At 40.0% G+C, this 15,723-nt stretch overlaps 1 protein-coding gene across 1 annotated transcript in view; it reads right to left on the reverse strand.

Annotated features, from left to right (window-relative positions):
• Positions 1-1,932: 1,932 nt before the first annotated feature.
• Positions 1,933-15,723, reverse strand: part of LOC123931286 (zinc finger protein 724-like) — a 98,139-nt gene continuing 84,348 nt past the window's right edge. Inside the window, exon 5 of the mRNA XM_045988228.1 lies at positions 1,933-7,720. Coding sequence (XP_045844184.1) covers positions 5,826-7,720 — 1,895 coding nt within the window. The 3' untranslated portion in view covers positions 1,933-5,825. The remainder of the gene's footprint in view (positions 7,721-15,723) is intronic.

The raw sequence follows: 15,723 nt of genomic DNA on the forward strand, positions 1-15,723 counted from the left end.
AGGTCCTGAGGGTCCTGGGATGGAGCTCTTTGTCTGGCTCCTTACTCCTCCTCCCTACAGCTCGTGCTTGCTCTCTCAAATAAGTACATAAAATAAACAGGATGCCAGGAAATTAAATACTACTACTACTACTACTACTAAATACTACTACTACAATTAAATACTCTGTCAGAGAAAAAGAATTCATGCCTCCTCAAAGACCCTTCCAGCTGGACAAAGAATCACACTGGCACGAGCCGTTAACAGGAGACAATCAAATTAAAACACATGAAAATACAGGGACTCCACATAGACATAAAAAGGTAAGATAAGGTAAAATGTCATCTTGAACTAAGGAAAAGAAGGTCTGGACCTGGAGCTTCAGAGGAAGGAAGACCCTTCACAGGGCGATAAGAAGAGCAACTATTTGGTAGTTAGATGTTTGTCCTATCTTACAGTTGGGTCACTAAATCACTGTTAAGTAAGTATTACTCTGAGAAAGACACCGCAATTTAGATTCTTCTGTGAGGTTAACGGTGGGAGAGGGGATGTTCTCTGGAGCCTGAAGGTTCTCAAGTACCTTCAGCTCAAGTAATCCACAGGCCAAAATGGCACATTCTGGGGTGGGGGGCAGAGAGACTGTCCTGACCCCTTCAGTTCCCCTATCTTAAACTTCCTTGGGAGTTTCACATATTAAAAGTTGACTTGGTAGATTATTTCATGTCACTGATCCAACATCAATTAAGATCTAGTAGCTACAAAGATGTGCTATTGAAACACATTTTTCTCTCTATACTCACCTGCATTTTTATCAAAGGTAACCAAATTAACAGTAATTTTTTAATTCAAATTAACAGTAATTTGACTGTAAAACAAGTCTGCAAAAAAAAAAATTTGGCCTGACTTTTTATATAAGAGCAGGAAGAATAGAGGTTTATATTTATTTATTAAGATGTTTAAAAATCTATTTGACAGAGAGAGACAGCGAGAGAGGGAACACAAGCATGGAGAGTGGGAGAGGGAGAAGCAAGCTTCCCGCTGAGCAGGGAGCCCAATACAGGCCTCGATCCCAGGGCCCTGGGATCATGACCTGAGCCAAAAGCAGGCGCTTAATGACTGAGCCACCCAGGCACCCCTATGTGCTCTTTAAAAAACAACTTTTAAGGTGCCTGGGTGGTTTGGTCAGTTGGGCGGCTGAGTCTTGGTTTCGGCTCAGGTCATGATCTCAGGGTCCTGGGACCAAGTCCCGCCTGGTGCTCCCTGCTCAATGGCGAGTCTTCTTGCCTCCCTCTCCGTCTCTCTCCTGATCCTTTCTTTTTCTCTTAAATGAACAAATAAATCTTAAAAACAAACAAACAGCTTTGCTGGAACTTTTCATAAGCAATCCCTAGACTGAAATTTCAATAGCTTCTCCAGGCCAGGAGCCAAGCCAAATACTTGCCACCAGACGTTGTCTACAATAACTAGAGATTTGGGTGAATTTCTGTATTCATGAAGTCCCTGAAATATCCTGAGTTTCCTGCAGCTGTTGGGAAGTGATCTTCCTTGCTCACCTGGTAAGACTGTGGGGAACTCTGTAAGCAAAGTATCGGGCTGGTATTTCCAAGGAGACTTTATTGACGCCATATAGTTCAATCTTAGTCCCTTCTAGCTGCCTGGTCATGTATGAGTCTATGCAGTTCTTTCTCAGCTGTAACATTCAGTCAAAGCCTTGGCTATATAATCACTGTTTCTGACTGTCTCTTAGCACCATGAGAACAGATTCTTATGGAAATGATGCAAATACATACACTGGCATAAAAATAGAAGAATAGTTACTGAGACTTAATGAATTCTGGAGGAATCAGGAATGGACAAAAGATAAATCTTTCATTTGTTTAACAAAGCTATATTTTCGGCCACTGCTGCAAGTCAGTGAAGGTAAAGGTTCTCTTTTATCTGTAAAAAACAAAACATTTTTTAAAAGATTTTATTTAACCAGTTAGTTAACATACAATGTAATATTAGTTCCACGTGTACAATAGTGATTGTACAATTCCATACAACACCTAGCACACGACAACAAAAAAATGCACATCTTCATTCCCATCACTTGTTTAACTCATCCCCCAATCCAGCCCCGCACTGGTATCCATCAGTTTCTTTTCTATAGTTAAGAGTCTCTCATGATTTGCTGGTCTTCTTTTTTCCCCTTTGCTTGTTTGTTTCTTATATTTCACACGAGTGAAATCCTATGGTATTTGTCTTTCTCTGATTTCACTCACTTAGCATAATACACTCTAGCTCCTTCCATGTCATTGCAAAGAGAAAGACCGAATTCCTTTTTATGGCTGAGTAATATTTCATTACATATATCTCATATCTTCTTTCTTCATTTCTCAATCAAAGAACACTTGGGCTAGACTGTTTGAAGTAGGAATGTTCACTGCCACTGAGTGTGGAATTGCTCCCCCGACAAGTCCACGGCACAGACACAGCCAGAGCGTGGGACTATACTCATCATGGCACCGAGTAAAGCGAGGAAGGTCCCGCACAGAAGTGTGTCACCTTCCCTGAAAATGTCACCCACCAACAGGGGGTCTAAACTATGTTGGGGTTATACACCTGGGATACTAGTGCGTCGTGCAACCACAGCACACGCCTTGCTGATCCCATCTACCATACTATCCAGAAGGCTTCTTCGTCTCCAACACCTGCTCGGCCATGTGCCATTTTTAAGCTATGCCCTACAGGATAGCATCATCCAACTCCCCCTACTCCATCGAGGCCACTGATCTAGGCCTGAGCAATCACAGTAATCATTGTTGTCCAACAGCATCTGGTCCTCGCCAACACAAAGGAATTCAATTAAATCATGAAGATAAAGTACAACTTCCCTAATCCTCAGAAACCCTGATTTGAAAGGTTTCACATTTGCCAATTCCTTATGTCCATTTCACTTATCCGATGACATTCACTGGATGATGCCACCAAGAGCTCCTTGTGCCTTTGGAGTGGCTAAAGGAGTCAACTCTGGTTCCCTCCCCACATTAGAAAGAGTTCTTCACATTTTAATAGGTCTTGTTTTTCTAAGTTTGGCAATCAAACACCCCACAATCCAGTGTTAAATGTCTAAATTTACACCCATTGACTTTATGTCTTTCTCATTTCAATTCAGCCACAACACAGGCAAAGAAGAATGTCTGTGATACCTACGTAGCTGGAAATAAAAATTAGGATAAACAGAACAGGCGATCTGGAGATCACTTGGAAAATAAATGAGCAGAAGGTGTTCTTCTAAATCCAGAGAGTCGGCTGGGCAACCTGGGCCAGGTGTCCTCCTCCACACGCAGAATTCATGCCAATTCTTCATCCTCTGCATTTTCTATCCCTTCCTTGGGGCGACAGTACCACTTCTATTGGAAATAGGTTTCTCCTACTTATAGGGTACCTATTACACACCCAGCACTGCTATAAGTGTGTCTTTACTTCATAGAAACATGGACACAACACCCCCACCTATGAACTGTGGCACATACCTTTATTAGGGACCATGGGTACAGTGATTTAGAGTCCCGGGGCTATGTCCAGATTGGGCCATTGGAACTAAAACAGGTTTAGGGTGAAGCTCTGTGAGAGTCTTCTTCAAGAACACACGAGGGGAAAGCCATGGTAGACAGGGGACATGGGTGCTCACAAGGGTGGACTGGGAATGTCATGTCAGAGGTTACATTAACTGGTGACTCTGCAGGGTACTGTTTAGGGAATGCACTAGTGAGAGTGGCTGCTATCAATTCGAGTCCCCTGCAAAACTGATGGGGACATCAGCATCATGGCGTACTTGAGTCATTCAGTCAATAAGACCCAAATATAATCTGTAACATGTCTGTTATAATATCCCACTAGTCCCAAAGAGGAGAAAATGATACAACAGATAAGCAAGGGGGAAATAATCAGACATTATTTAAACTTTAAGGCTATTGAGAAAATGGATTACTAGGTATGTTATTCCACGTGATTACCGAGTAAGTGACAGATTTCATCAGTTGCCTGCAATCTTATATAAAATGAGACTGGTTAACACTGATGGTGGGACGACACTCCACTCATTACTCACCCATGATAACACGTTAAAATTCATCATGTTTTATTAATTAAAATATATTACGTTCACACACAGACTAAGGTATACATTTCAAAGCCACTCTATAATCCTTTTTGGAAATACAGAATCAAGCATTAAAAAGCATTTGTGTGCTGATATCATGATGTGGGAGTACTGATTTCCATTGTTTTCAGGCATAGGATCATTCTTAAAAATTTTGTATGCATAATCCTAAGCCCTTTTAGGAAAGGGTTATCATCCTTTTGTATCTTTGAGGATTTCTTCATTTCAAGTACATCACCTGACATCCTCCACTCTAACTACAGCTATTATGAGGATACAACCGTATTTTACTGGACTGGCACCTCTTTTTTCTCAAAGACCAGACTAAAATATTTTATTTATAATATCCAGGAAGTTCTTTAGTTTTAATAAATGGAGAATAATGATGTTCTGAACACTTTTTCCATCATAACTAACATTAATGTTATAACCACAAACAGCATCTCCATTTAGATTTTCTTCATAACTTATATATTATATTGTCCTTCCTCATCCGTGGGCAATTAGATATGCAGGAGTCTCGCCTAATGAAGAAGGGCATCTCATAGCTTTGATCCAACAACAATCAGCCACATACTTTCACAAACCCACTAGGAGTAAATGAGTTTTCTGAAGTGATTTGAGGGTACAAATATGTTAATATTTGCTAGTCACAAATCCCAGATAAGGTCAATGAACAACAACAAAAAAACCCCGAACCCAAACCAAAACAAAAAACCCCCAAAACAAACCCAAACCCCCCCAAAACACAAAACCAAAAAACAAAAAAAACCCCAAAAAAACCCAAAACAACAACAAAATAAAAAGGACATATTGAAAAATTCATTATATCTATGCAAAAATCCATCCACTTGTTCTTTTGAAGCATAATAGCATATACATTTTCTAAGTGTTTAACTTTGTATTAGTCCTTATAATAAGTATTTTGATGTAACGTCTGAATAGAATGATTCATGTACTGCTTTCTACTTGATTTCTATGATATTTATTGACACTTGATGTTTACTGACATACATTTCTAAATATTTACATCTTTCAAGTAACTTACCTTTATGCACTCTCTGGTGTTTGCTACAATGAAAATTTAAAAGAAGGTCTTTCCTCAATCATGATGTTTTTAGGGTTTGAATCCAGTGTGCATTTTGGGATACTGTGTATAGACTGAATTCCAGTTAAAGGCACTGCAACTTTCTCTACATTTTACATTTATCTATGCTGTATGATAGCTATGATGTTGAGTAAGTTATGAGTTCCAGCTAGAGGCTTATGATACCCTTTACCTTTTGTAATGTTTTTCCTCAGTATAAACTCTGAGATGCTGCAAAGGGTTGAGCAGTTCTAAAAGCCTTCCCATGTTCTTTACATTTATAAGTTCTTCCCCAGTATGAATTCTGTGATGTTGAACGAAACGTGACCTCTGAATAAAGGGCTTGCAAAATTCTTCATATTCCAAAATCTTCCCCAGTACACTTTCTCTGATTAGGAATAGCATTGCTTAAAAGCCTTTCCACATTCTTTACAATTTTATGGTTCCTCTCCACTATGAATTCTCTGATGTGGAGTAAGGGGTGAGTCGTCTTTAAAGTTTTCTCACATTCCTTAAAATTGTAAGGTTTGTTCCATGAATTCTGTGATAATGAGTAAAGGATGAACAGTGATTAAAGGCCTTCCCACATTCTTTACTTTGGCAAGGTTTCCCTCAAGTATGAATTCTGTGATGTTGACTCAGGTGTGAGTGCTGGATAAAGGCGTGGCCACATTCCTTACATATGTAAGGTTTCTGTCCAAAATGAATTCTGTGATGTCGAGTCAGGTGTGAGTGCCGGTTAAAGGCCTTGCCACATTCTTTGCATATGTAAGGTTTCTCTCCAGTATGAATTCTGTGATGTTCAGTAAGCTTTGAGTGCTGGTTAAAGGCCTTGCCACATTCTTTACATTGATAAGGTTTCTCTCCAGTATGAATCCTGTGATGTCGAGTAAGGTGTGAGTGACGGTTAAAGGCCTGACCACATTCCGTACATATGAATGGTTTCTCTCCAGTATGAATTCTGTGATGTTCGGTAAGCTTTGAGTGCTGGTTAAAGGCCTTGCCACATTCTTTACATTGATAAGGTTTCTCTCCAGTATGAATTCTGTGATGTCGAGTAAGGTTCGAGTGCTGGTTAAAGGCCTGGCCACATTCTTTACATTGATAAGGTTTTTCTCCACTGTGAATTCTGTGATGTTGAGTAAGGCTAGAGTGATGGTTAAAGACTTGCCCACATTCTTTACATTGATAAGGTTTCTCTCTAGTATGAATTCTGTGATGTTGAGTAAGGTTTGAGTGCTGGTTGAAGGCCTTGCCACATTCTTTACATTGATAAGGTTTCTCACCAGTATGAATTCTGTGATGTCGAGTAAGCACTGAGTGCTGGTTAAAGGCCATGCCACATTCTTTACATTGGTAAGGTTTCTCTCCAGTATGAATTCTGTAATGTCGACTAAGATTTGAGTGATGGTTAAAGCACTTGCCACATTCTTTACACTGGTAGATTTTCTCTCCAGTACGAATTCTGTCACGTTGAGTAAAGTGTGAGTGGTGGATAAACACCTTACCACATTCTTCATATTTGTAAGCTTTTCCTCCCATATACATCGGCTGATGTTGACACAGGGTGGAGTGCCAGTCAAAGGCTTTGCCACATTCCTTACAAATGTAACTTTTTTGTTCAGTTCCGATTGTGTTATGTATATTTAGTCTTGATGACTGACTGAACATATTCCCAGGTTTATAACATCTGTATGAGTCTTTTCCCTCATGAATTCTCTGATGATCACCAACACTGGAGGACTGGTTAAGAGCTTTCTCACATTCATTATATTCATAATGATCCTCTTCCATAGGGATACTATTATGTATAATCAGGTTGGAGCTTTGATAAAAGACTTCCACACATTTATCAAGTTCATAATGGTTCTCTGGAAAATGAGTCCTCAGACATGTACTAACACTTGAACCGGGGTTAAATTTTTCCTCAGATTCACTGCATTGAGCAATTCTGTTTTCATTGAAAATACCCTGGTAATTTTGGAGAGTTAACTCCTCGGTGAAAGACCTCTCAAATGAATCCCACTCAGCACTTTGTTCTTCAATTTTAAATCTCTGATTTTCAGAAATATTTGACTCAAAGGTCAATCCAATCCTACTTTCAAAATGGTTGAAATAATTATTTTCAGCACGGACTAGGCAACTTTCCAGATTTTCCAACTTTTCGTTCTGCAAATATGTATGTTTAATCATTTGATTTGAGCCCTTATATATAGAAAGACACTGCTTTGCAGAAGTAGCAGACTTCAGAAGAGAAGTTTTCCAAAATGTTTTATATCCTTCACCATTTTGGGCAGTGATGTTCATATTATGCGCAGTTGTCTCAGTCTGGATATGTCCTTCATGATATATTTGATGCTCTTCACTCTCCCCATCATCGTTACAGTCTACCATGAAGTGTAGATTCTCAAGGGCAGTATGTTTATATCTACGCACCGCTACGTTTTGGAAAGAAGCTTCTATGCACAATGTTGGCAGGAAACTCTGGGTGCCATGTGAAGATACAGCTGAAAGATATCGAATAAGAGAAAAGTAAAATCATTCTACTTACTACTCTCAGACGAATACAGTGAAAACTTGTAATATGGAATAATAAAATCAATCAGAGAACTTCAGCAAGATGGCTGAGGGAATCATCTGGACTTGATTCCTGCAGGGACACATAAACTTGCAGACCACGTACTGATCACGTGGCCTCACAGAGAGTTCTGCAGTCTTGTCGTGCTGAAGCACACATCACTTTGCCACACCTCAAAAAATCAGGAAAAGTACTATCTGAGTCCAAACCTTAGTCCAAAGGAAATTTAAACTTAAAATAGAAATCAACAAAATAGGGTGTAGCAAAAGCGGAAAAATATCTACAATAGGAAGAGCTGGTTTCCAGAAGAGAGCTACAATACCGACATATTTTTAAGTAAATCATGGAAGAATGACAGAGAGAAAACCAGTGAAATCAAAATTGAAGAAGTGAAAGCAGATATAACTGACAGTAGTACAGAAATAAAGCTAATTTAAAAAGGCAGTGATGGATAATTACATACCCACAAATAGATATTTAAAAAGTATGAATTTCCAAAAAGGTATAACCTATTGAGTCAATCACAGGGGGGAAAAAAATCTCTACTGACTTACCACTACTAAGTAGACCGAAAAAGTAATTTAAAAAGCTCCCAATGAAGTCTTATGATAGATGAATATTCTGGATTATTCAAACAAACATTAATGAGAAAGTACTTCAAATCTCCTGTAACATTTCCAAGGAGTGAAGAGAAAGGAAATTATAAAACATTTTCTGTAACACCACCATTACCGTATAAACAAACCCAAGAAAGACACTAGAAGAAAGAAGCAAAGAAGACTAGAAACTACTACAGAGATGAATAGTCATTTAAACTCCCCAATAAAGGAAACAACCTGAATAAAAGCAGATTTTACTATTTTACAACATAACCACATGGGAATTCTTCCTGGAATTCAGGGTGTTTACACAAAAAGGAATCTATAAATTTAAGACAGCATGTAAAAGAATGAAGATCAAACATGACATGATCACATTTAAATACTCATGCAGAAGAAGAACGTGAGCATACTGGACACCTTTTCATGATTTAAAACACTCAGCAGGGGGCGCCTGAGTGGCTCAGTGGGTTAAAGCCTCTGCCTTCAGCTCAGGTCAGGATCTCAGGGTCCTGGAATCAAGCCCTGCTCTCTGCTCAGCAGGGAGCCTGCTTCCCTTCCTCTCTCTGCCTGCCTCTCTGCCTACTTGTGATCTCTGTCAAATAAATAAAATCTAAAAAAACAAACAAACAAAAAAAAGACAAAAAAAAACCACCACTCAGCAGTAGGAATAAAAGGACCAACTCAGACTAATAAACGCCATGTCTGCACTAAAAGCTGGAATCTAACGTATCTGATAGTAAAAGACTGAAGCCTCCTGTATGATCAGAAACAGGTAGTGAAGTGAATTCACCACTTTGAGTCAACACAGTAGTGGATTTTACAGTCAGAACAATGAGGCAAGAAAAAACATGTAAAAGTAACTTAACTGAAAAAGGAAGAGAAACATTTCTGTTCAGAGATGACATAATATATAGAAAACACTGAAGAATCAATATTTTAATGCTATTTTATTTATTGGACATCACTTTTATTATTTATTTCTAAGAATTTTCCCTCCTAGACTTTCACTTTTCCATTTTTTTATGATATAATGCTTGAGTGTAGAAAAAATTCAGGGGTGGCTCTGTCGGTCAGGTCTCTGCCTTTGGTTCAGGTCACGATCCCAGTGTCCTGGGATGGAGCCCCACATCAGGTTCCCTGCTCAGCGGGGAGTCTGCTTCTTCCTTTTCCTCTGCCGCTCTCCCTGCTCATTCTCTCTCTCACTCTCTCTCAAGTAAATAAATAGAATCTTTAAAATAAAGAAAAATTGGAAATAAAATTAACATGACACTACAAGGAACGAGAGAAAGAAACATAGCTGAAATTTAGTAGAGGAAGGAATTAAAAAAGAAAAAAAAGCCAGAAATAAATAAGATAGAGATCAGAATAAACAATAACATAACCTTTAAATGAACACAATCACTTCCCAAAATCCCAGTGCCATTTTTGGCAGAAAGATCAAAACCATCCTAACATTCATATGATGTCACAGGATGACACATACCCAGAACAATCTTGAAATTCAACAGTCAGTACATTGTGGTTCTATACCTACTGATTTAAAGAATACTAAAAGCCACTATTACCAAAATAATGTACTACAAACATAAAGACAGAGATAGAACAAGGAAAAGTAGAGGTGAGCTAGAGGTCTACTTCTCCAGGGTTAATGTGTATGACAATGAACTGAAGATCTTATTAAAATTCATATTCTGATTGGAATTTCTAGGTGGGCTCTGAGTTTCTACATTTCTCATGAGCTTGCAAGTGGTGCCAACATCTTAATTCAAGAGCCAGACTATTAAATTACAAAAGTTAAAAAACAAAAACTAAAACAGAGGAAATCATGGATGGCTTTGAAATTAAGAATATTGGGGAAATCACAACTTCTAACACCATGAACAGAAACAACAATTCTTCTTGAATATTTATTACCCACATACCATTCTAACACTTTTTCATAATTTTTTTTTTTTTAAGATTTTACTTATTTATTTGACAGACAGAGACCACAAGTAGGCAGAGAGGCAGGCAGAGAGAGAGGAGGAAGCAGGCTCCTGGCCGAGCAGAGAGCCAGATGCAGGGCTCGATCCCAGGACCCTGAGATCATGACCTGAGCCGAAGGCAGAGGCTTTAACCCACTGAGCCACCCAGATGCCCCCACAAATTCATCCATGAATAAATATGTTGAAAACAGTAGGATTGTTCTTCATCTTTCAATAAATATATTGCCAAAACTTCAGTGATAGCGGAGCCAGAGTTTTACCTCAGATTGTGTGACACTGCATAAGTCTAAGATGAACACACAGACCACTAGACAGAGGTAACTATAAAAGAAGATCCACAGCTGGTTTCAAAGGGACAGTGGGAATGCAAAATGATTAAGTTGCAGAACATTTCAACTACAAGAGGTAAGTGAGGATAAAACATAACACAGATTAAAATTACAAATTAAATTAAAAAGAATAAAAATGGGGGCGCCTGGGCGGCTCAGTGGGTTAAAGCCTCTGCCTTTGGCTCAGGTCATGATCTCAGGGTTCTGGGATTGAGCCCCACATAGGGCTCTCTGCTCAGTGGGGAGCCTGCTTCCCTTCTTCTCTCTCTGCCTGCCTCTCTGCTTACTTGTGAGCTCTGTTAAATGAATAAATAAAAAATAAAAAAAAAAGAATAAAAATGATAGGGCCAAAATTTCTTACTGTCCTTGAATCTAAGAAATGTCTTCAGTGGCATAAAACTTATAAATCTATTTGTGGATGAAGGAATTTGTGTCTTGCAAATATACCACATAGACAAGCCCACAATGATATAAATGAAATACCTTGTGTTTGTGAGTCTCTTACTGCATTGAAAGCTTTTGCTCATATACCTTTGTGCCGAGCTGTATTTTACAATTTTACGGCAGTGGGACATATATGATGCACGCTTTCCTCCTACAGAGCAACAGAGAAACTCTAAGGAAGAGTTGGTTTGTGACACGAGTGTGTAGTAGAATGGAAAGTTGAAGGACCCATGTGACTGACTGACCATCTCCCCTTCAAACACCACCATCTCCAGCAAACATAGGAGAGAGCCTTCAGTTTCAAAGCAGACTACAAACAAAGTGAAACAGAGAAGGGAGTTTCCAGATTAAATGAGACGATTTATACACATCTTTCAGTAAGTGCTTCCAAGGTACGTGATGATAAATGAGAAAAAGTATTAATCATACAGTGGAGGGATCTGGCATACAGGACAGAGGAAATGAAGTACATGAACTTGTCATGGGTCACATTGGTATCAGGTGCCTAACATCCTTCAAAGGGCACAGAAAAAGTGCTGTGAAATAAATGTCTAAAACAAGTCGGTAAATCATAATCTAAATGTAAACCTGAAAACACCCACTTTATTCAAATACCAAGCCATATACAGTACCCATACACTGTAATTTGTAGTAGTGCATTCAAGCTTGGTTTTGTGTGTGATCACAGGCTTTCACAGGCTCCTCTTCGCATTCTGATCAGCTCAAGCACACAGGCTTGGTCCAGAGACCCTGACACGGAGGTGAACTGAAGCTCAGGACCTGTGGGATGAGGGTGTCTGGGTGGCAGAGCTGGCTGAGTGTGTATCTCTTGGTTTTGGCTCAGGTCCTTATCTCAGGGTCACGAGACTGAGCCCTGGGTGTGGCTCTGCACTCACCGTGGAGTCTGCTTGGGATTATCACTCTTCCTCTGGCTCACCTCACCCCACCACTGCTTGTGATCTCTCTCCCTCCCACATAAGTAAATTAAAAAAAAAAAGAATTCTGGAACTCTCATCTCCTGTAGGTACCCTGCCCTCACTTAGTAATATCCTCCAGGGTTCCTAAAACACTGCGGGATTTCTCCGCTGCAACAGTAGGGACTGGGAGCTTTCACAGAAGTCCTAGTCATCACACTCACCTATGTCCTAATTTTTTTCTCTCAAGGATAGTGTTCTAGTCTTTCTTGAGGTGCCCAAAGCAAGGAACCTCACTGTACAAATGTACTGACCTAGTCAAGTGAAGAGGAACAACCAGGGCTGAATCTACAGCTCCCTTACCTCATTTTTCTGGGAGGTTTAAATAAACAATGATAAAAATTTATTCCTTTCTAGGTGGTAGGACCATAGTAGAAAGAGGTGCACCTCACACGGGAACCAAGAGATTGAATCAAGGCTGCACGGAGTCCAGCTTCGGTTCAATAAAGAACATTAATTATATTAAAAGCAAAAACAAAAAACACTTCTATAATCTGGAGCACACTACCACTTCTCAGCAGTCAAACCTGGAGAATGCAGGCTCCACACAGAACTCCAGGCCTGCATCAGAGAAGATGGACAGTTTCACAGGGCTCCTCGACACAGGGAAGAAGACAAAACAGGTGGGCCTGAGTCCTTCCCTCCCTCACTTTCCATCTGAGCCAGCATGGCCCCGGCATGTGAACAGGACCTGCCACTACTCTCTGGGGCTGCTTGTATTTCTCCGTCTTCCACTCACCCTGCCAAGCATGTTCTTGGAAACAGCTCCCACGTCGACAAGTAAAGTAGGAACAATTTGGTCCTGGTTCAATGCTGGGTTTCTTAACTTGGACCCCTGAGATCCCACAGTCTTTAAAAATACCAAGTTTTGGGGGTGCCTGGGAGGCTCAGTGGGTTAAAGCCTCTGCCTTCGGCTCAGGTCATGATCCCAGAGTCCTGGGATCGAGCCCTGCGCATTGGGCTCTCTCCTCGGCAGAGAGTCTGCTTCCCCCTACCCCTGCCTGCCTCTCTGCCTACTTGTGATCTCTGTCTGTCAAATAAATAAATTATATCTTAAAACAAAACAAAACCAAGTTTTCCCTATACTTTTACTAATGCCCACTGCTTCTGGGTACAGGATCTCCTTGGTTTGCATCTCTGGCTTCCTTCTAAAAACTGACTTTGTCTATAATGAACGTGGGCAGGAAACTTAGTTGGATTTTCCAGTATCCCCAAAAGAATCCACTTACGCAGAGAAGCCTTCATGAATCATGTGGCCATTACTTACATGCACTTTAACGGTGAGAGATAAGAGAGAGCGCATTGCAATGAAAAACAACTGAAGAAACATTCAGAAATTACTGTTCTTCCTTGTACCTCCTGGGCTGCTCAGCCTCTGAGCGCTCCATGCTCTTCTATGTCTTTTTCCTTCTCCACCCTGCTGGGCACATTCTCCTTCTCCTACACCCTCTCCTTTCTCCACAATTTACATTGTCTCCATTGTGTTACACAGAAATTTGCTATCCTACTATGAATACCTACGATGAGCTGCATGTGGAGAGGAGGTTAGCTTTCTTTACATGCGACTTCTTTTTTCTTTTTAAATTTTATTTATTTATTTGACAGAGAGAGACACACAGTGAGAGAGGGAACACAAGCAGGGCGGGTAGGAGAGGGAGAAGCAGGCTTCCCGCCAAGCAGGGAGTCCAATGCAAGACTCAATCCCAGAACCCTGGGATCATGACCAGAGCTGAAGGCAGATGCTCAACTGACTGAGCTACCTACCCAGGGGTCCCTCTATTTTGTTTTCTGTTAAAGTATAACTGACAAAAAAAAAAAAAACCCTATACATACAGTATTACATCAGTTGTGGTGTGCAACAGTGATTTCATAACGCAGTCGGCTCTACTATGCTCACCACTTGTAAGCTATTTACTGTCTGTAGCCATACAACGCTATTACAATAGCACTGAATGTATTCCCTAAGCTGTATCTTTTATACCCTGTGACTCACTCATTCCCTTAACTAAAACTCTGTACCACCAATTACCCTTTACTTATTTTGCCCATCCTACCAGTGAGGTTCACTCTGGTAACCAGCAGGCTGTTCATTGTATTTATGGGTCTGTTTTTTCTAGCTATTTGTTACAACGTGGACAGACCTGGAAGGTATTATGCTATGTGAAATACATCAGACAAACACGGACAAATACCATATGATTTCACTAACGTGTACAACAACGAAACAAATACACAAACAAAAGCAAAACACACCCATGTATGTCTGTTTTGTTTTGAATAAAGTCCATGGATAATCTTAAGTACTATAAAAATTCCAAGATTACACACATTCTGTAATGTAACAAGTTGGCCTCTAACAATTTTCCACTGCTGGCAGAAAACAGAAGACTCATGGACTAAAGACCGAAGGCTTTATGATAAGCAAACATCACCAACATTTGATCATACTAATTTCACTTGTCAGCCTCCTACCCACAATTCCTACAGGGAGACGCTGCACATACAGTAGGTTTGCGCCACATGTGTGAGATCCTGAGCACAGGAAACCCCAATATATTAAAGGAAGATCTAGGGTATCTGCCTAAACTTTTATGATGGAAGGGGACATACATTTTCTTATTCAATAAACAAATCTGTCCTCTACCCAAGGGCAAGACCCTATCACTATATTCCAAGCTTTTTTATACACAAACATCAATGGAAAGACAATTAGAATAAAAATGTTCAAAGGATCTATCCAGAACACATGGAGAAAACGTAACCAACATCCCAATCATCTCCCAACAATATCCATCACTCAGTATGATACCAGCCGGGTTCCAGCCCAATTTTCCCCTATGTACACCACCTCAGCAAACACTCATTAAGCCGACGTAGGCTCTGGGACAAAATCTATTCAATGTACATCAGGAAACATTTTGCAAGGCTATGACAGGCAGGCTACAATACAGAAGAATTGAGTGAGCTGTAACATTCACTTCTGTAATGTCAACATGGGTCTTGCATTGAACCAGGTAAAGAAATCCCAGTACCCAGGAGGGTCTACCTTACATTTCTATAGTGAGCTTCTCTAAGGGACATGGTAAACAAACAACAAACAAATTTACATGTTAACTGAAAAGATAAAAGAGTATTTTGTACTCCTTACCCAGGCAAAGCAGATCCTGGATACAGTAGAATCATGGCTCATCACAAAAAAGGGGAAAAGAATTGGGAAACACATAGGAATTAGGGCAGAGCTGTTCACCAAACATCAATGGGGATTAAAATAGCAACAAAGATCTAAAAGCTGGACAAGACTGTATAAAGTGAAACAGTGTTGGTCACAAGGATAAAAACACATTGGATTGCCCTGAACTTAGGTGAAGATCTGGAGGAAATGTTGATATCGTGAATGCACGTGACCCACACTGTGTGCCAGTACCTGATGAAAATCAAGGAACCTGGTCCAGGTCATGAGCTCACAGCATGATTTCAAGGAGTAATAACAATGCTGCACAGAGCAAATGTATGATTTTCTTCTGTATTCATGACAGTACCCAAAATTCATTTTCCTTTATACTGCTCTGTTGCTCATTTAGTAGTGACATATAGAGCA

This window comes from Meles meles, chromosome 19, assembly GCF_922984935.1.
Source record: "Meles meles chromosome 19, mMelMel3.1 paternal haplotype, whole genome shotgun sequence".
In the NCBI taxonomy this organism is placed as follows: Eukaryota; Metazoa; Chordata; class Mammalia; order Carnivora; family Mustelidae; genus Meles; species Meles meles.